This window comes from Ambystoma mexicanum, chromosome 3p (genome assembly GCF_040938575.1).
Source record: "Ambystoma mexicanum isolate Mex_15411 chromosome 3p, UKY_AmexF1_1, whole genome shotgun sequence".
Lineage (NCBI taxonomy): Eukaryota > Metazoa > Chordata > Amphibia > Caudata > Ambystomatidae > Ambystoma > Ambystoma mexicanum.
In genome coordinates, this window is record NC_090925.1 from 279102280 (window position 1) to 279122094 (window position 19815).

Sequence of the window (19815 nt, forward strand, 5' to 3'; positions counted from 1 at the left end):
TGACAGTCCAGAAATCAAGGAAGGACTCCCAGGCAAATAAGCTGCCAAATTGCAGGATTGCCTTTACACTCAGAAAACCCTCATGTATCCATTATTACGTTGTGAACTAACTTAAAAAAAAAACGCAATTATGAGAGCTGCCTCATCACGTTTGTAGCACCCAATAGGATTGGCATGCACACAGGCTGTCTCAAAACATCCATGCCCCTGCATCTCCTGGCCTGCGCTTGTAGCATCTACTTCCTGCTTTCCTATCCTTATTGTTCATCACTTACGTTTTCTTTCCTCATTTTGCATACCCCTTGCAGGACACAGTATGACCCTCAATGGACAAGCTTAAGTTCTCTGGTAATACTACAGTGATTTGGAACATGAATGGCAGCGTATTAGCTAGTGGGAGGAGTCTGACAATGAGGCACAGGAGGGAGGAGTCTGGGGATGAGACGCAGACACAGGTTTTTTTTTACATTGGCCATAAATGTTTAGTACAAAAACTGGGGTTGGAAAATGTTTCTCTGCACCTACTCTAAGGTATTTCTTACCATAAAATTAAGGGTCTGATGTAAGAAAATCATATTGTCCAAAGTACTGTTCTGGCCCACCTCTCACTAAATTAACTTGCAGGTGAAAAGGGTAGTGTTTGGCCTCCAGTGGTGTATAAATGTTCAGAAAGGAAATGCATGAATGTTCCAGAAGGATGGAGCTCTTTGTTCCAACGAGTGGTTCCCTTATCCTGGATGTCTCTTCACTCTTACTTTCAAGAATATCCGTTCCTTGGGTTTCTCTTGATCAACAACACAATTGGAACAAAACAGCTTGGCTGTTTTATTTGTAGGATACCTAGTGTACTCTCCTGCCAGATTTTCCCTCCTTTTGGCTATTTTTTAACTCTGCCTTTTGCCAGTCATGCTGTATCCCTAGCTGATGTATTTTATACACTGCACGACTTTATCTTGTCCAAGACTCTTATTTGAACACCTTTGCAACTTGCGTGTGCCTGGTATACTTGCCTGCCGGGGCTCTCCTCATATATGCACTGAGCACACTTACAGACTTAATAGTGTCTTCTATTTACTTTGTTCTCTCGTCTCTGCCTGTTATACTATCCTGCCAGGGCTTTCCTTCTAGATATGCAACATCCATTTTCAGTCTCTTCTTTGTCCCATGTGCTGTTGCTTGTTCTTTCTCAACCTCCCTTCAATGTTTGCTTTCAGGAGGATTACCAATATGCCCCGGCTTCCCTTGGGTGGACTCGCTGTCTCTTGACGTGTACAGGTTTCTCGCGGCAAGCCTGCAGCTCTCTGGTGTTCCCTTAATTCTCACTGCTTCTATGCCTGTCATTCCTCTTGCTCTTCTGTTTGGCATCTCTCTGCCTTCAGCCAGTGAGGAGGCTGCCTTTCGGCAACTATAATGCTCTGAAGGTTCTTCCAGCCTGCCCCTTGCCCCACAATTCCCATGTGATCCTCCGTCATCTAGCTGCCCCGGGATCAGGTAGCCATCCCTTGATCATAGAGGTCACTGCTGGGGAAAAGGATTGACCCCATCGTCACGTGAGTTTGTGTTGCTCTCTAACCAGTAAGGCATGCGATGTAGAACAGTTTATGTTAACTGTTATCTTTCTTTACCTTAGAACTGCTATCTGTATGAGACGTGGGCTCTTGAGAGTGATGTAGGAATGTGTTATGGGGCATCCGGATCTATTGTGCAATGGTATGACAGATGCCAGTACGAAACTGTCAACTTCTTTCCATTGAAGCCCCTCCTAACCCAATACAGCATAGTAAATCCTTTTTGTTTGTTTTCCTGATCTTGGGTTTAGAGGTTTTCATTGCTTAGTCTGCTTTCACTGATTGCGATTGCTGCCTGCACAAACCAGACCCCACCCCTTATGTTCTCCAGTGTTTCCAGGGACTCCTTTATTCACTTGGGTAATGTAAAATGTATTTGTGCACATCCTTGGAGTACCTGGATAATTTTGTCACAATAGTATAATGGTCGCTAATTGGCCATGCCCTAAGCGTAGGAATACAGGATTTTTTTTAACCCACCTCTTACTGGTGTATCCCTACTCCCACCAAATGACTATGTACCCGAGAGCCTGGATCCCCGAATATATAACCTGCTTGCAAATATTCGCTGTAGTATTTTACTGGGGGCAGCAGCCATTTTTGATGTGTCTTGCAATTGAGATCGTGGGTTGCGGAGCCATGGTAACCGCCATAGAAGAGCCTCAGAAGTGCAAGCAGTATCTAGGGAAGGAATTTGGCTGCTCTCAGAAGGTAGCTGGCATTGAGGAATTTCTCTGAAGCAACCAAGGATGTCTGTTGCCTGTAGGAACAAATGCATCTGGCTGACCCAGTCTGGTACCCCAACATGACTGGCCACAATGCTTTGTCATGACTATTGTTGGGAGATACAAAGACTACCCAGTTCAACCCCCGGCTTATCCCTTTCTCCAGTCATTTGTGAACATTCAAGCCCTCTACAAGGTAGTGTAGAATATCTTTAAGGAACTGGCTCCAAGTCCTTGGCTTGGTTTTACGGCTTGTTGCTTAATATTGCCAATATATTAGCAAACACATACGGGATCGAGACCTGGGTGAGGCCAATGTATCGTTCATCCTAGCAATCCCTGTGCAAGCTCTGGCTTGCACACCAGGTGCTGCATGGTATGCTCTTGTGAAATGCCTAGCCATCCACCAGTCTAAGACAACTGGTGAGATCTCCTTTTTGTCCTGTTCCCTCCCTCTTAGGATCCGCTGGTAGCAATCCCTTTTTCTTGGGCATCGGGTCAGGCGCTTGGATCACAAACATGGATGGCATGGGTTACACAGTGCACACCGAATTGTGAACTGTTGGGTCTACCTGGTGACTAGCTTTTTTTTCTCTTGGTGCAGTTTTACTCCTCCCTTCCTGCCACAACTTCTAGCTTCTCATTGCTAATTTGCTTGTAAGTGCTTTGCTGGCAGGTGCAAATGTGCATTGAAGCATGGCTCTTCATGGTCCAAGGACTAAGCGAATTGCTGATCACGCCTTACTTGACTTTCCTCTCACTGAATGTTTGGTTTTTTTGACATATTGTGGAGGGTGCACCCCCATTTCTCTTCTCAAACCATGCATATCTTTGTAGGGTACAATGCAGCCACCTTCCTGGTCTTGCTGAAGGTTCGTAACACCCAAGACTGGTGAACCCGCCACTCCCCATATTCAAAACCATGTAGTGGCCGTCACCACATGGCCTGTTGCCTACCTGAAATGAAGCTGGAGGAAAGCCTTACATGCCTTTTTAGTAGTGCACTGCAAAGGTCACAAGTGGGGTCTACCCGCTCACAGTAGTGAACCAAATTGTTTACTCCAGAGCCCCAAGTTATCTGCACTTGGCCTTAGGTTTGTACTGAGCCATTGCTTTCACTCCGCTCCAACCAAGTTTTATTTACCAACGGAAGGCAAATCTGCTGTTCGTGGCATTGCCATGGTTTGCCATAGTTGAACAGGGACTGTTTGAATGCACAGGCTGCTCAGGTCTTGGCCATAAAATCTTGTGAAGGGCACACTACATTTTACTGCTAGCCGCCTTGCCACATGTCCAGCATTATTCATGGCAGATTGGCCTGTAGCCCCCTTGGCAATAACCATGTTTCATAGTTGCTTTTTGAGTGAATTACATTTTAATGAGCTACTATTGGTCTGTAATCCTTTGTTCTTACATGTATTGTGATGAAAGGCCAACTGAATTGCATAAATGTGGGTACTAAATGGAATGTTTCAGGTGCCCTGTTGCCCATGTTTTGCAACTGTCCTTCTTTTCTTTCAGTGGCCCTGGAGAGCACTGAGGAGCAGTTGCGCCGCTTGCAGGAGGAGCGGGTTTGCAAGATCTGCATGGACCAGCCAGTGTGCATGGTCTTCATCCCTTGTGGCCACTTGGCGGTGTGCACAGAGTGTGTCCCTATGTTGACCCATTGCCCCATCTGCAGGGCCATCATCCAGGAGGCTGTCCGCACCTTCACAGCCTAGGCAACTGAGGGGTTTGGGACGTTTCAAGGGAAGATATCACAAAGCCATCACTTCTGTGGACACTTGATATGTGACCTCTTTGCACGTGGGGATTGGAGTGCAGAAACTTCTGGTAGAAGTGGGACATGCGTTTACCACTGGTGGCCGCCTTCTCTGCTGGCAGAATCTTTCAATGTAGTAGTGTTTTTGGGACAAGGGGGGGGGGGGTGTGGAACTGGTTTGTGTAGTGGTGGTAAGGCCTTCCTGATTTGCTGTCCTTTTTGGGGGATGGGCATCGGGCATGGGAAGGGCTTCTAAACTCCTGCATAGTTTTTGCTTCTGGATACCTAGCTTTTAAATGTTAAAAATTTAATTTATGAATAATATATAGCCATGTTTGTGGTATTTATTAATCTTTGCTGTTCTAAGATGCTCTTGTGTTTGTGCAATAAACTTTAAATGTTACCCTGTCCTTCACTTTTACTTAACAATGACGCTTCAGATCAGGCATTTGCTTCTTCTAGCGTTTAGCACAGATGTCGAGTATATGCTCAAACGTTCCTACGACTTTCATACATGTATGGGGAGAAGCTTTTTGCAGGTTCCACCAAGGTGCCAGCTATTAGTGGGGCGGGACACCTAGAGGGAGGAGAGTGGGGAACCACTCTAAGGCTGAAGCAATGTGATGGCTCGGTCCTCAGGTAAGTGGTTGGGCTGATAGGAGGGTATTGTGGGAAAGCTTGTAGGAGGTGCAGTTTAACTGTAAACATGCTTCCTGAGGATGTGTTGGATCATGGGCCTGCTGGGCTGCATCACTGCAGTCTTGCGAATTGATGGTGTAATGAACAGCCAGAGGTTCTTGAGTAAACCGAGGTGGACTGGAGCTACAGTAGACTTCAACGAGGTCCAGTGATGTCATGCAGAATGATTAGCATGGTAGCAGCGGTTGTTGGCCAATGCAATGATGCTATTGACCCTGGAAGGATGGAGGGCCTGTTCCGCCCTATGAGAATCACTTCTGAAGGTGACTGTCTCTACACCCCGTGAGTGTCTGTGTGCCCCCTAACCCCCGTGAGTCTGTACCTCCCTAACCGCCTTTCTACCCCTGACCCCCAGCCATCTTTTCCTTTTCACCACCTTCTTACACCTCAGCCCACTATCTTTCTCGCTCCTCTTACTCTCCCTCCCCCACTTAGCACTTACTCCTATCATTGTTCCCCTGACTTTGATATCAGCTTGCTGTCTCCCCTCCTTGTCTTCTCCTTCCTCCCCCTCCCCTGCTCTATTAATTTGTCACTGACAAATTTGCATCATAGCGTGTCTGTAATTCCCTTTCTCACCTCTTATTTCCCCCCGCCCCCCGCAGCTCACCCTCCCACCCCCTCTTGTTCACCTCCTGCACTACATCAATTGTCGTCAGGCATAGTAATGTTACTGCTTGTTTTGTTCTCCTTCTTTTCCTTTCCCTCTTTGCCTTACTTGTTCTATGCACTTGCACTATCAGAAATGTCGTCGGGCCTATTACGATAGTTATTTTTCACATTCTGTATTGTTTCAAGGACTTTTATTGAATATTACTGTATTTTTACTATGTTCCCTCCCTCCTTGAACCGCTTTGAAACACATTGTGTATAGGCACTATATAAATAATCAATCAATGGGTGTTTTCCATTCGGTGTCCTGCTTCAGCAGATGACTTTTTTAAACCAGTCTTATATCTTTGGTGGGTAATTGTCTGATTTCAATTGTGACCCTACCCTCCAGCATGTGCAGTCCATGGCCCTAGGCAAGATATTCTATGCTATAGGATTTATGCCATGCACTCGTAAAGCATTCTCTATTGGCTTATCTGAAAATAAGAGGGTTGTGGGGTTTGTTGGTGGAAGGAGAGGGAGTGTCTGTAGTGTTAGTGGTTGCAGTTCACTGGTGATGTAGTCAGTTCATCGTTTTTTTTATTTAACCACACTAGCTGGGTGTTGGCCATCTGGTAACCTTGTCAGCCATGGTATAGGCGGTCACATAGATGGGTGAAGTGCAATAGTGATTTCCGGTCTGAGGTTGGGGTTGTTGCTTATCCATGATTTGTGAGGGCCATCTGTGTAGGGGGAGGTTACAGGGGCGGTTGCAGGGGGTGGGGGCCGGGGGTGGGGCGGGTTTACTGAGCCTTGTGAACAACACAGGTGGAGGTTGGGCTGAGGGTGTGGGGACACAGCTGAGGGGGACTAGGCAGGTTTTTGGTTTCTTTCCATCAGGAAGGATTTCCGTTACGATACCATGATTTTGCTTAGCCTCGGCTTTTTCATATTCGTTTGAGGGATGTATGGTTGACTGTATTGAAAGGTCTAGTGTTATCTGGGTTAAGGTGGTGTTGGTGTCTGAATTCATTTTGGGTCATCCATGATGGAAAGGTGAGCTTGGAGTGGTTTTGCGCCTGGTCTAGTAGGTTGGTCCCACAAGGTTTTTAGGTTTCCAGGAGTTTGGATGGGTAAGGGATGTTGTATTGACAGTAGTTGATGGTGTTGTCTGTGTTTGCCATTGGATCTTAACAAAGGGGTTCAATATAGGCCGATTTGACTCCTGGAATTGTTCATGAGTTAGCAGAAATGTTTTTGCTGGAGCATCTTTGCTGAGGATGTTCTTGTAGATGTCTGGTCAAGGGTCTGCTGGGGAACAAGCTTTGCTTTCCTTCATTACTTTGCTAAAGCCCAAGGCTGAGCCACTTGGCAATTTATGGGAGTGTCTTTGATCATTACTCCTATCCTTGTGAAGGGCTTGCTGGGAGTTTCAATTTGTGAGGATATTTCACCAAGACATTCTCCCTATTGTCTTGGGATTCTTTTCACTTCGTTTTGCACAGCACTTGGGCTTTTTTGCTCTCAATTTGCGTTTCATCATATATGACCAGATAGGTTAGGTTTGTGCAACATAAAGGCAAAGAGTGTGAGGTCAAAGAAATGAGCAGGGCTGTTTGGAATATCTTTATTTTTAAAAAGCTGCCATCTATTCTGTTTGTTTTTGCCTGACCCTGACGACCAGCCTTTGCCACTAGTGTCACTTGTCTGTCTCCGTGGGCCAGCGTTACAGTGATTGGTAGATGAGAGGAGGCCAGTGTACTACATAGAATACATACCCAGATCCCTCTCCACTTGGTGCAACCCAAAAATAAATATCTGCCATGGAAAAGGCTGTATGCCTTAAGCATATCGCAAGTCTATTGCTTTATGGTTGTTGCACAGTCAAGGATTTAGTGGTGGCAGGACATGTCTGCCACGGTGCAGGCCCTCGGATCTAGTGGGATAGTGACTTGTCTGGCTCCTGAATGTCTACAGTAAGTGACCTTGACTACAACCCCCGATTCAGACCATAATTCTACCAATGCTGGGTCCTTAGTAAAGGCCCCCCTCATATTACTGCACACCTCGGGTGCCATCTGCTCTTGCTCCAACTGTCCAGCTTCAGCTTCCATTGGGCCTTGCGGTTAATCCCTGTTCTGTTGCTACTGTGAAAGCTGCCAAGATCTTCATCAGTCTCCCCTAGTCAATCTGTACCTAGCCACTGAACCAGCTCTCTCAGTGTTTTGGAATTGAAGACTTTGAGCTCATTACCTCAGCCATTGTGGCACACATGCAAAACTAAGATGCGGTTTTGAAATCCTGACGTTCCTCAGACCTTCGAGAAAGCCTTGCGTCAGTCAGTGAGGGTCAGGCTTGGATTTGCTAAAGAGTGTCCTTAAGCAAAGGGGTTCTGGTGGTGGGAAGGTACAGCACCCTATTTAACATATGGGAGAGTAAACGGTGGTTTAGGTTATGGAGGACAGTTCAGTCTCTGTTAGTGCACCTCTGGCCTACCACTATGGATTCTAGACATGGCGAGTACTCTACTAGCTCTCGATCAATTTCTCTCACTTGGATTTCTTTTAATGGCTTTATGCCTCTACATTTTCTTTTTGTCCTTACAATCTGGAAACCTCTAGTCCCTCACTACGTTTGCTAGTGTGATCTGTTATCCCATGAGTACTTACTAGCATCTTCCTTTATGAGATGTATCTGTGCACTATTCTGGGCATGGGGTGACATGTGTACGGTTCACCAAGTCTTTTGCACTCTGTTAAACATCCCATTACAAAATCATGAGTCCGTCCAGTAAATATTCTTAAATACAATTTGGAAATTGTCTTCATCGTTGGTCACAGGTCATTGCCCTTATTTCATGCTGAGGAACACATTCAACCCCTGCATTTCATTCAACTAAGAAATGTTGGCACCTAGCATGGTTAAACCTCGGAAGCAATGGAGGTTCTGCACAAATCACTTAATGTTTGCTGGCTCACTCCAAGAAGGTGCCTGTCCATGTCACCAACAGAAGCTCATTTTGCCTAGGACCCATTATTTCCTGCATGATGCTTGAACAAATCCCTTTTAGTTAAGATGTTTCTGTGTTATGTTAAAGGTTCTTATACCCTGCACTGTCTCCACCTGTGTGGCCCCTTGGTGATCTGGCAGATCTGCAGAGCAAGGGGGAGTTGGCAGTAGAAGGGGACAACAGAGGTGTGCTGTTTCTGTTAGCAGCTTCGGTTTGTTTGACATTGTTCACTGTAGGTTTTTTTCTTTCTCTCTCCCTTTGGTAGCTGCCATGTGCTGATGGACAAGGGGATGTATCGTCTGTGTTGCTCTGAAATGCATGCATTTTTGTGCTGTAGAGGTATGGTTGTGTTCATTTCAGAGTTTGAGGTGTATGCATAGGGTTTTCTAGTAGGGTTGGTTGGAAGCAGTACCCGATTACCCTCTGTTTTGATTTGACTGTGGCCCATATCCCTTTTCCTGTCGTACATTTTGGTGTATTAGTTAAAATTAATATGTTTGCAGAAGAGTAGATACTCAATAGGGCTATTCAGTGGCAGTACCTCCCCCCCCCACTCCCAGTGTTCAGAGTAGGTGCTGGCCAGATCCCTTCACCTTTAGTATATTTGGGTATACAGTAAATGCCACCCGCACTGGTTCCAGGGGGGTGTTTGAGATGGGGTCTGTTGGCTTGCAGATTGGGTTGAGGGAAAGGTCCTCGTGGGACTGGGAGGTGGTTTCTTAATGTACGCGTTTGTGGCCTTACCCTTTGGCCTGTCTGTGAAGTCTGCACTCTTTGATTTGTCTGCTGGCAGTTTGCGGCTACCTTTGACTGTTCTGCTAGGAACCCCTAGAGTAAAAGCACAGCAGTATATCAAATTAGGGGCCCAGTACTAGTGTGAGACCTACTTCTGGAGCACTTTGACTTGGCACAGCTCTAATGCTAGAGAGACTGGAACCGAACCCTGAGTGGCAGAGAACTGAGAACTGGAGCTAGAGGGGAGACCTAGATATGTAGAAACAGCAGGGGGATAGACACCCAGAAGTGGAACAAAGCAGCTAAGGGCTGATCACCTAGATTTGAAGAGACCCCTAGAACTAGCACGCCTTGCTGTATTCAGGGGGAAGGTGGACCCTACATTCCACACTGAAGCAGGTAAACGCCTAGATTTGAAACACCTGGCGAGTGGGGAACCATACTGAAATCTGAGATGAGTAGTAAATGTAGAACATCTACAATTTTTCTTTTTTTTTTTTACAAAAATCATCCAAAAGGAAAATTCCTCTATTTCTGTATCCCGCCCGTCACAACTCATTTTCTGCTACTTAATATCAACTTCCACCCATGATGGTGTCGACAAAATTTATGACTGAACATGACATATGCACTGAACTCCCGCTTACTATTGGAAACCACCAGTCATCCATATCCATGTTTTTAGGAGCAAACTGACCCAAATGCAGAGTTCAGTCTTTGAGCATATGACATTCTGTGATTAAATGCCTTATCGATTCTATTTCAGACCCACAGTATTTACATACTTTATCCTTCGTGGTCTGATCATGTCTCATTAGTAACATTGCTTTTGTTTTAATGGCATTCAATCGCAATGATGTTGTGACGGGAATTGCAACAAGTATCTTGGCATTATGTTCAATTTGTTCTTGGTAGGGCCAAGTTTTGGGGCAGATGGCAAGCTTTCAAATATTTCAAGATTTTGAATCCACGCCCATTCTTGCAGTCTTCTTTTTGCAATTTGTGGTTGAGCCGTCAGCATCTCACAATATATTTCCGCGGCATGCATAATTGCCTTTAGGTCTTTTGCCCATTTCCAAGTGTTCCCACATAAGGTCGGCTACTATTGGGTACGCTGGTTTGGGATTTGGGTTTATCAACGTTCTTAACAGGGCTAATGACTTCCAAATCACATTTACATAAAGTGCATCTAATGCCAAACCATGTCTGATAACTGATCGATATGTATTTTGGCAGTTTTAATACCCGCTTCCAAAATAGCCCTTCCAATTTAGCCCAAATTCTGTAGTCTGCTTTCCTCCCTGCTTCAGCACCAAAGGTGATGGCCTTTATTACCTTTTTGTAGGTACAACGTCCGTACTGATGTTGGTGTCAATTTTCCATATAGATTGTGAATTCGTGCACCTTGTACAGCTAAGGTTTTGGTTCGATGCACGATATCTTGTACCCAACTCCATTCGCGTATTGATTTGCTGACCATGATGCCCAAGTATCTGATTTCTGTGATGACACCTTTTGCTGATCCAATTTGCATAACTTTTGTTTTGCTGACGTTTATTTTTAACTCATTATGATTCATGTAAAGTTGGAGCTTTGGCAATAGTCGGAGTCCAATCTGTCTTGTCCATCAGGACTAAATCGTTGGCGTACGTTATACAATTGATTTGTTGGCCATTTATCTTAGGAGGAAAACATTTCACTTCACTCAGTGCATTGGCTACGTCGGCAATGAACAATTTGAACAAACATGCAGCAATTGGGCAGCCTTGTTTTACACCCTTTTCCGTCATCATTGATTCAGATAGTTGTCCTTTTTTGTTTGTTCTTATTTGAATTGTTGTCAGCGTATGTACAACCTTTATAGGTTGTAAGACCATCCGGACAATCCCATTTCTCTATTGATTGTATCGATGCTTGGTGCATGTCAATATATGAAGTTTTTTTCCGATGGCATCTAGTTTTAGAATATTTACCAATGTCAAGTTGATTTCGGTCCCTACGCCCTTGGTGAAACCAGTTTGACGACAGTCGGTAATTTTTTTTTCTTGTTTGCCCATGCTGTTCTGTTGTAGAAAATTTGCAAAAATCTTTCCAATTGTAAGTAGGGCAATCGGGCAATAGTTGGTTGGATCAGCCCGATTGCCCTTCTTAAAGATTGGAACTATTATGGCCGTTGTCCAAGAGTGCAGTATTTACTTAAGCTCTGCAAGTCTTGTGAATAGATTAGCGATGAAAATTGACATTCTTGTTTGTTTGATTTTAACATGACACTTGAGATACCGTCTGGCCCTGCCGCACATGCATTTTTCAGCTTTACAATTACATCACATATGTCTTCAGCTGTCTCATTACAATCCCAACACACCGCTGCTGCTCCTTGTATAGGGACGGATGTCACATTATCTTTTGAGAGCACTTTAGTTTTTTTTTCACTTTCAGCAACACCATTGGCCATCATGGCTTGATTTCGAGTGTGGTTATTCATAATGCGCCAAATTTCTCTACAGTTATTGATTTAATAAGGTTCAGCATGGTTTCTCCTTGTTCTTGGTCACGCAAGAAGGCAAAGGCTTTAACCCAATTACGGAATTTCTGCTTTTGTTGTTTGATCAAAAGCAGGGCCTCTGGTCCACCTTGCATTTTCAATTTACATATTTCTTTGAGAGCCGCCTTTCTTTCCTCTTTTACTTTTGTACTCCATTCGTGAGTATGTGTTTTGGTGGGTTTTTTTTTTTTCAGTAAAGAACTTTCTTTTTGACGAGGAAGCAATGCAAGATAATTTAGCGAATCTCCATTCGATTGTTGGAAGTTATTGGTCAGTAGTTGTTTATTACTTCTCCTTAGCCTGTTCTTCCCACCTCCAAATTTTGGTCCATTGTGACAATATCTGTGTTTATGGGCATGAGCAAGTCTAGAACCAAGACATTATGGTTGTTATTTGTTTTCTGGATTATTCTCAGTCTTGCAGTTTTATGCTAAGAATGTTTCGACAACCAGATATAATCCAAGGTTTTCTCATAGCCCATGTTATGCCAGGTCGAATGAGGCGGTATATCGCCCTCCACCTGCCCATTTACTATTGTGCAATCACGTGCCTCCATTTCAGTTTCCCATTTTGGCGCCTCTTGATTTCAGTTTGCCTTTCCTTCCTGGTTTCTTCAGTTCTTTCTCCATTTATATTAAACCAGGTAGTATTCATATCTCCACATGATTATGGTCAAGTCATGATGTTCTTGTAGGTATTTATGATCGTTGTCACTGAAGTCACACATTTTTCTCAATTTATCTTGGCTGGATTCCAGTATACATTAATAGTAAATGCTGTCTTTTAGATGTTTTTGTGGTATCATGTTGCATCAAAGTTCTTAGCACGAATAAGTTTGGATTCTCAACTCAAGCACTTCCCAATGTGTCCCAATTTTTTACCATCGTTATTAATCCTGAAAATGGGCGACCTTGGGCGTTTTTTTTTTTTTTTTTTTTTTTTAACTCGTTCGAATAAACTTGGTTTCATCAGCGTTGTTAGATTTCGTATGAACTTTCTTGAATTGGTAGTCGTTTTATTAGATGCAACATTTTTCCTTTATTTTTTGGTTTGATTAAGGCCTGTCACTTGCATTTTCTGCTTTTAGTTTGTGGCCATTAAGGTTTTAGCTGCTCCAGTAAATACGCCAAGTACATTTTTGTTGCTGAGCAGTGTGCAATGACAGGAGATTGGGGACAGGAGAAAAGGGGCTTTTTCTGGCACCTCGTTGTTGGATTTTTTTTCAGCCTTATCGGCAATTACTGACAGTCTGGTTTCCTGCTCAATAGTTTCTCCTAGAGTATCATTTGTCGCAAGTGGATTTGCACTCAGAATGACCGATGTCACATTTGGCATCAATGGTAGTGAGGTATTATTACTTTTTTAGAGCTTACATCTCTATTTTCTCGCAGAGTGTCGCGATTAAGAGCTCCAGTTTGCTGTTTGTCGTGGAGGCTTCACGAAGCATTTTTCCTGTATATCAATGTTTTGAATGATACGGCTATCCTCAGTATCCACAATGGCCTTTTGTCCCATGATATTAAACAATTGATTCATACACTTGATCATTGTTTCCATTAGTACGATCATTGTTTCCGTTAGCCGTAACTGACATTCTGGAAAAGAAAGTACTATTTCATTCAATCTATTATGCAATATTGTTGCGGTTGCAGCTTCATTATCCAGTCGACCTTCTAGCATGGTATGCAAACTTTCAATTTTTGTTAAATTTTCATTTAGTTTCCCTACCATTGCCCCATTATTTTGTACCACTTCATGTAAGTGTTCATAGAGCTAGGTAAATGGTATGAGTGCCAGTGATGTCGCAGCCAATACATTGGTATGGATCTGAATAGCGGCAGCTGCCGAGAGGTTGGATTTAATAGCAGAAGATACCGCTTTTATGGCAGATGTGCAATCATTTTCATTACTCACGTTACACTGTTGACCTCTCTTTGGACCTCCCTTCTCTGAAACCCCTGCAAGCGCTGGTTGGAATCATTCAAATTGGGCTGTGTCTTTGGAGAAGAAAAATGATACAGGTGCCTTGCTAATAAGAATTCTTCTTTAATGTTGTGAAGGGGCTCATTATCTCGGTTTTTTTACTGCTTTAGTATTTGTGTGGTGTTCGGGGAAATGACCAGGCCCCAAATCCTTATTCTGTGGCAACTCTGCATATTGCATTTGGTCTACTTGGGTTGATTGTACATGTTGTAGTGGACGCCGTCCTTCGACCATGTGCAACTTTTCTGTAGTTGGGACCTGTGGTTTTTTTCCAACATTCACAAAGCTCTCAGCCAGCCCTTCATTATTTCAAAGTCTGCTTTAAGACACTCGGTGAGCCGGGCTTCCTGCCCAGCCAGATCAAGACCAGTGGGATCCATGTTGTCGTCTTTGGTCTGTGCTATTGCCGTTTTTATGTGCAGTTGTGATGTAGTTTTATGCAACTCACTCTTTGCATTGGAAATGGGAATCTTCAATTTTTTTTGTGTCTTTCTTTGTGAGCATGATGGATGTTTTGTTGTTTTTAACTCCATATTAGACTGCTTCTCGATTACGGATGGCTCTGAGACAACTGTTTCCAAGATTAGCATCATTAATTTTATCCGCTTTAGTATCATTGTTAATTGTGAGCACTTCCATCTCCAACAATTCGATGTCGGTTACATCGAATGGCGATTGAAAGGCGGTGATTTACTTCAATAATGTTTGAGTTTTCTTCCATGTTTTTGTCACCAAGCAAGTCCATATTTCCGTCACTATCCATGATGATATTGTAGGCAGCATTTGCTTTATCAGCAGCCTCGCTTGGCCCTGCCTCTGCCTCACCCTGCAGGGCGCTTATGACAGCGTTGGTTAGACCGTCGGCACCATGAGTGATGCTGAATACAAGTTCCGCATTAGTTTCATGCACCTCGCTTGTATCGACGTGTACTACCATAGCATCCTGACTTATGGTATGCAGGTGCTTCATTACAGTATGCACTGGGGAAGATGGGAGGCTTCTTGATGGTGTGTGGGGCAAAGTAACTAGGAGAGAGGTACATTGTGGATGGTCTGGAGTTTGACATCCAGATCTAACGCCCTCATGATCTTCCGTCCCTCTCCTTGCCCAATCATAGCCATCCAGTGACTTGCTTTGCCCCTTCCCCATCTCCTTGAAATTCCAACATGTTTTGATTTACAACAGTCTCGCAAATGCAAGGATTGTTTTAACTTGGAACGTGTCTGTGGGCTGAAATTGGCCATGTAATAATCTTACCTGTGTCTGCGTCAGTGGACTCCTGCTGGTACTCCACAAGATATAAGTTTGTTGGCTCAGTCCAGGGACCGTGTCCTGTTAGCAGATGTGTGCATCCGAGTGTTTTCACCACTCAGAGCCAAACAGCAGCGAAACAGTTCTGGTAAATAAAAGATGCACCGCCCTTTACTCTTGCGGCCCTGGTTTAACGCCGCAAGGGTGATAGTGTCAGCTCTTTCATGTGGCTACAAGTCACGTGATGGAACACGTGACTGCCAGCAGGCTCTGCCCCTCCTGGGAACGAGCGGAATTCAGCACGGGTACTTCGTGACTTCTCAGTGCTGGAGTTGAGACATCAACACAAGCATGTTGCTTATTGCAGAAAACAGTTCACTTTCATGCAGTAATCTACAATTTTACTTACCAGCTTGCTACCATGGGTGTGTTATGTAGGGTAATGAGAGTGGTAGAGTTTTAATGGAGTAACTAATGGCTGCACTCATCACCTGGACCACACTTACCTTATCAGTTGCTGGTGTTTGCCTGACGGCTGTCTTCTCAGTTGAACTGGACTTGCCAGCCCTTTAAGCCGAGTAGCAGTACCCTAGAGATGGCTGGGATGCAGATTTTATTCATATTTCAATAATTGAAACGACTTGGGTAGTTTGGCAAAAGGATAACTGTTTTATTTTTAATTGTCTAAAATGGGCAGCATAACGATCATCAATGAACTCGCTTGATCTGCTTACTCAAAGCATTTTGAAAAAAGTAACTCTTACAGGTTTGTCATCAATGATAATGTGCATACTACCAACGCCTTCCTATGTGGCAAACTACAAAAACATACTGAATGTGGTTGGCTCTCAGTGAGATCATTTAAGTATATGATATATTAGTATGGGACAGGGAGTGGATGTAATTGGCTACTTAACATCAGTTTGGGCACCTAAGCCCTCCCTTAAAAATGACCACTATGAACGTCACTAAATGTATGATGTCCCATTGGTTAAACAACTATAGGACTCTTACGTTGTCCTCTACAATTGGTTGTCTTCTAACCTCGGTCAGTACTTTTCCACTTGCGTCTGGCAGCATGCAGTCTGACCATCGAGGTGGTGGTGAGCTCGCCTTAACACTAGGTTACCCCCCCACCCCCCCAAGTTAGCATACAGATCATCACCTCAATGGTCCACTGTCAATTAGGGCTATGAAGCACGGCCTTGACTTTATTAGCTCTGAGAAATTTAGGGAGTGAAGGCACGGTCTGCCCTTGTGTGTAGGTGTGACCGTCGCGTTCATACAACTTCATCCTTCCACATGACTAGAGGCCATGTAATTGAGCTTCCATTGCATTTAAAATACTAATTTGCAATAGACCTGACGTTCTTGTAATTTTTACTCCTGCCTTCTGAACAGGAGTTCTGTTTCACACGATTTGTATCCAATGTCGGTGTTCTCCGGTTTGATAAGACCTTGGCTTCTTTAGCTCATCCAATTTTGCCTTCTGATGTTCATTTTGTAAATCAAGCTGCTTTCTAACTGTGACACACTGAAAATGAAGCCTTCTTAAAATCCAGCACTGCTATAATGGAAACATCCATCCTTTACTTCATCATCTTGCATATATTGGCGCTTGCTGCATCTATATACTATACTCATGATTTACTTTGTCTGCTTGTGTTTCTTGCATCTATACACGTGTAAAATGACTATCTTCACCAGTTCTGTGGCATAAGTTTCTTCACCTTGATCCCAAGATGTCACTTATCCTCAGTGCTTTCTTGATGCCTTACAGAATATATTCATTCTCTTATGTCTCTGCATCTTCTATACACGTCAGTTCAACTCTGTGTGATGTCACCATTAATTATTGCCATTTATTTGCTCTGCTTCGTCAGGAATCCCATTTAAATGACTGTCCTTCATCCTTGAATGCAAATATGGTTTTCTCAATGGGAACCTAGCCTCTAGGATTCTCTTAGGTATTGGTATCCCCAATGGTACAGCACGATTTTTCATACTGTCTGCTGTTTCAACTGCTCCTTGTATGTGACCTACTTTGATATAAAACATACAGGTGGTACAGGCAATATAGGTGAAGTGGTTGAGGTGGGGGTACTTGGCTCCTCCTCTACACTGGTGAACAGACTGCTGCTACTGCGGGAGTGACCCTTTGCTTTGTGGCCTGCCCTGGGAGTATGACTTTAAGGGCTGTAATGGCCAATCTGGGGACTGGCAGAGCACGAGGGAACACAGCTCCGATCACGAAGTGGGCACAACAAAGGCAAACCAGAACAATTTACGTGACACATATGTAAGAAAAGCCCAGTAACCTGCAAGCAGGCCAGGTGGAGGGGCACAGAACCACGGGCCTTAGCTGATTGTAGCATCAGCTGACATGTGTTGTAAATATAGGCAAAGAATCTGTAAATGTCTAAGGTGGCAAACCTGTAACAACAGTAGCATGTTATTACAATTGTCTTTGTTTTTAATTTTCATATATATAGAACAGCGGTTGTAGGGCTATTCGCTTAGCAAGGTGATGCTGATTCACATTGCTGCCTGAAGGCTACCACTGGAGGCAAGCTATTGCTTATAGGTGAAGATAAGTTTGATGTATGGAAGGCAGTAGCAGTGTTCATGGAACGATTTCTTCCACAATGTCAACGACTTCCGAGAGATTAAACCAAACGCTAGTATAATCGGACCCCAGAGGGAGGATGGCGTTCCAAAATCTCAAGCCCCTAACTAAAGTAAACATGCCTTGGGAAGTAATGGAAAACGATCTTTTAATTTTCGGATCCATTTTGTTTTGTACATTGTTTTCCTTTGCATGCAGTTTTAATGCTTTTAAACTAAGCGTGTTGCCAATTGGTGTGGAATAAAATAAGAGTACGCTTGCCTATGTTGGTTTACATTCTCTATTTTAGGGGCAGGAGCTGGCTTCCGACACTACCTGCAAATCTGATGCATACAGCTTAAATAGCCAGTTTGCCTGAACAAGGAAAGTGTTTGGCCTTTGCAAGTTTAGATCCGGAAGTGGGGGGTAATGGAGGGGGGGGGGGGGGAGTGTCCCTCTTGCATTTGACTTGTATCTGTTTTGGAAACCGCTTAAGCAAGCATTCTGTGACCTTCCATCTTGCTCATTTAGACCAGTCTCGTCTACATGATCTTAAGCAACACTAAAATCCATACTGGCAGAGTAGACTTGAGAAGAGCCAACCCAACCACCCACTGCCTTCCCCACAGGAACTAAATTCTAAATCGGGCCATTCAAACTGGTACCCACATGATTTAGACACTGAGATGGGCAGCTGCCCTGTTATCAAAGCCCTGTCTCATCTTAAGAATTCGAGATGGACGCCTTACGACTAGCATCTAACAATATGATGGGATGACGGTTATTAGGGGTATGTCTAGAGACCTTTTTAGTTGTGCACAGATGTAGGCAATTCTGTGCAACTGATCTGCTTGTACAAGATTTAGAAAAACAGCTTGTGGGGGTCTTTAAGTTTGGCACTTGCTAGTCCATTGAGCTGTGGATCTTTTAAACTAAGAATATTATGCTTTTTTTTTTTCTTTTTTTTTTTCTCTTCTCCCTCCCCACCCCCCCCTAGGAATGTGTCCCAATGGTTGGCTGTCAACGAGGGGAGCAAAATGGGGAGAAAAAGACCCCTTGAGAAATTGGATTGTGCCGGGTTGCTCTTTGGGCATTGCAGTTTAGTCTCTGTAAACAAGGGGTTTATCTCCGACTTCCCCGAGCTTCAAATGACTATCTTGTGAAGCCAGACTTTGTACACTACTCTTATTTTGGCCTTCTTTAGTGAGTAAGAATACCATCTTTTTACAATGCATGTACTACTTTCATCATCCATTGCCCCTCCCCCCCTCCCCCTCCCCCCTTTGACTAATGATTTGGTCAGTAGGATGTTTGTCCTGAGATTTCTGAAAAGGGGTTAATGAATAAAGGGTTCTATGTCGTTTTAATTTCATCTTTCTTTCCTTTGAGGGGGGGGGGGGGGTTGCCTGCCCTACATAATGTGATTCTTTTTTGTTGAGTATTATAAAATGTTTGGAGGGGGGAGGGGTGTGCGTGCGTGTCTCCTCGTGAAGAAAGGAGACAGTATTAACAGGAGGTTCCATTTTGTATGGTGGCAATAGGATCACAGCTACATGAAAGCAGAGTTCCTCAGGAGATCTAGCCACAATATTCAGTTTCTTAAATGTTAGGACATGTCCATGTTGTTTGATTATGGGCTTGCTGGAAGAATGAGTGCAGATATTAAAATAATGTAAAACCAAAATGGTCACTTGGGAAGCAGTTCTCTTTACCTGATAGGATCCGGACATGAATGTGTAGTTATCGTGAAGCTGATGGTGCCCCTAGTCCAAGTAGGCAAACATCTCCAGTTCACCATCATGAAGCCCAATGGCCATATAGAGCTGCTGGAATCCCACTCCTCGTTACAGCAGGCAGAATATCCATGGAAGAATCGAGCCCAGAGACCTTGACTGATCTGGACATCTACAATGCAAAGCATTGCCACTATAGTTGTCTGAGGAGCCTTAACATGATTTTGTAGATGTGGGATTTGACAAGAATTGGATTGTGGTGTTCACTAACTATGAACAGTACTGTATGATGTGATCAACCGTAAAAAAATGAAAATAATGCATGTGTCCCTTGTATATTTGATTACACATGAAATATTTGTTTGATTTTTCTCAGATTAATCTTTTTTTTTGAAGACCACTCTTTGGTGGCTTTTTACTTTGCTTTAAATCCTTACATGGTTATGAGGAAAAATTCCCTCCGCCTCAAGGCCTTGATTCCTAGACACAAAGGTGAGCCCTAGTGAGTAATTAAACCACACCAGTTTTTTTTATTTGTTTTGAGTTCAAAAGAGCTTCTACACACAACAGTTAGTAAATAAGGTTTGCCATCTGGGTGTAGACAAAC

General features: G+C 43.7%; 1 protein-coding gene across 1 annotated transcript in view; it reads left to right on the forward strand.

The window, feature by feature from the left end:
• BIRC7 (baculoviral IAP repeat containing 7) overlaps positions 1 to 4457 on the forward strand; it is a 62622-nt gene extending 58165 nt beyond the window's left edge. Inside the window, exon 8 of the mRNA XM_069650785.1 lies at positions 3815 to 4457. Coding sequence (XP_069506886.1) covers positions 3815 to 4014 — 200 coding nt within the window. The 3' untranslated portion in view covers positions 4015 to 4457. The remainder of the gene's footprint in view (positions 1 to 3814) is intronic.
• The last annotated feature ends 15358 nt before the right edge of the window (positions 4458 to 19815 follow it).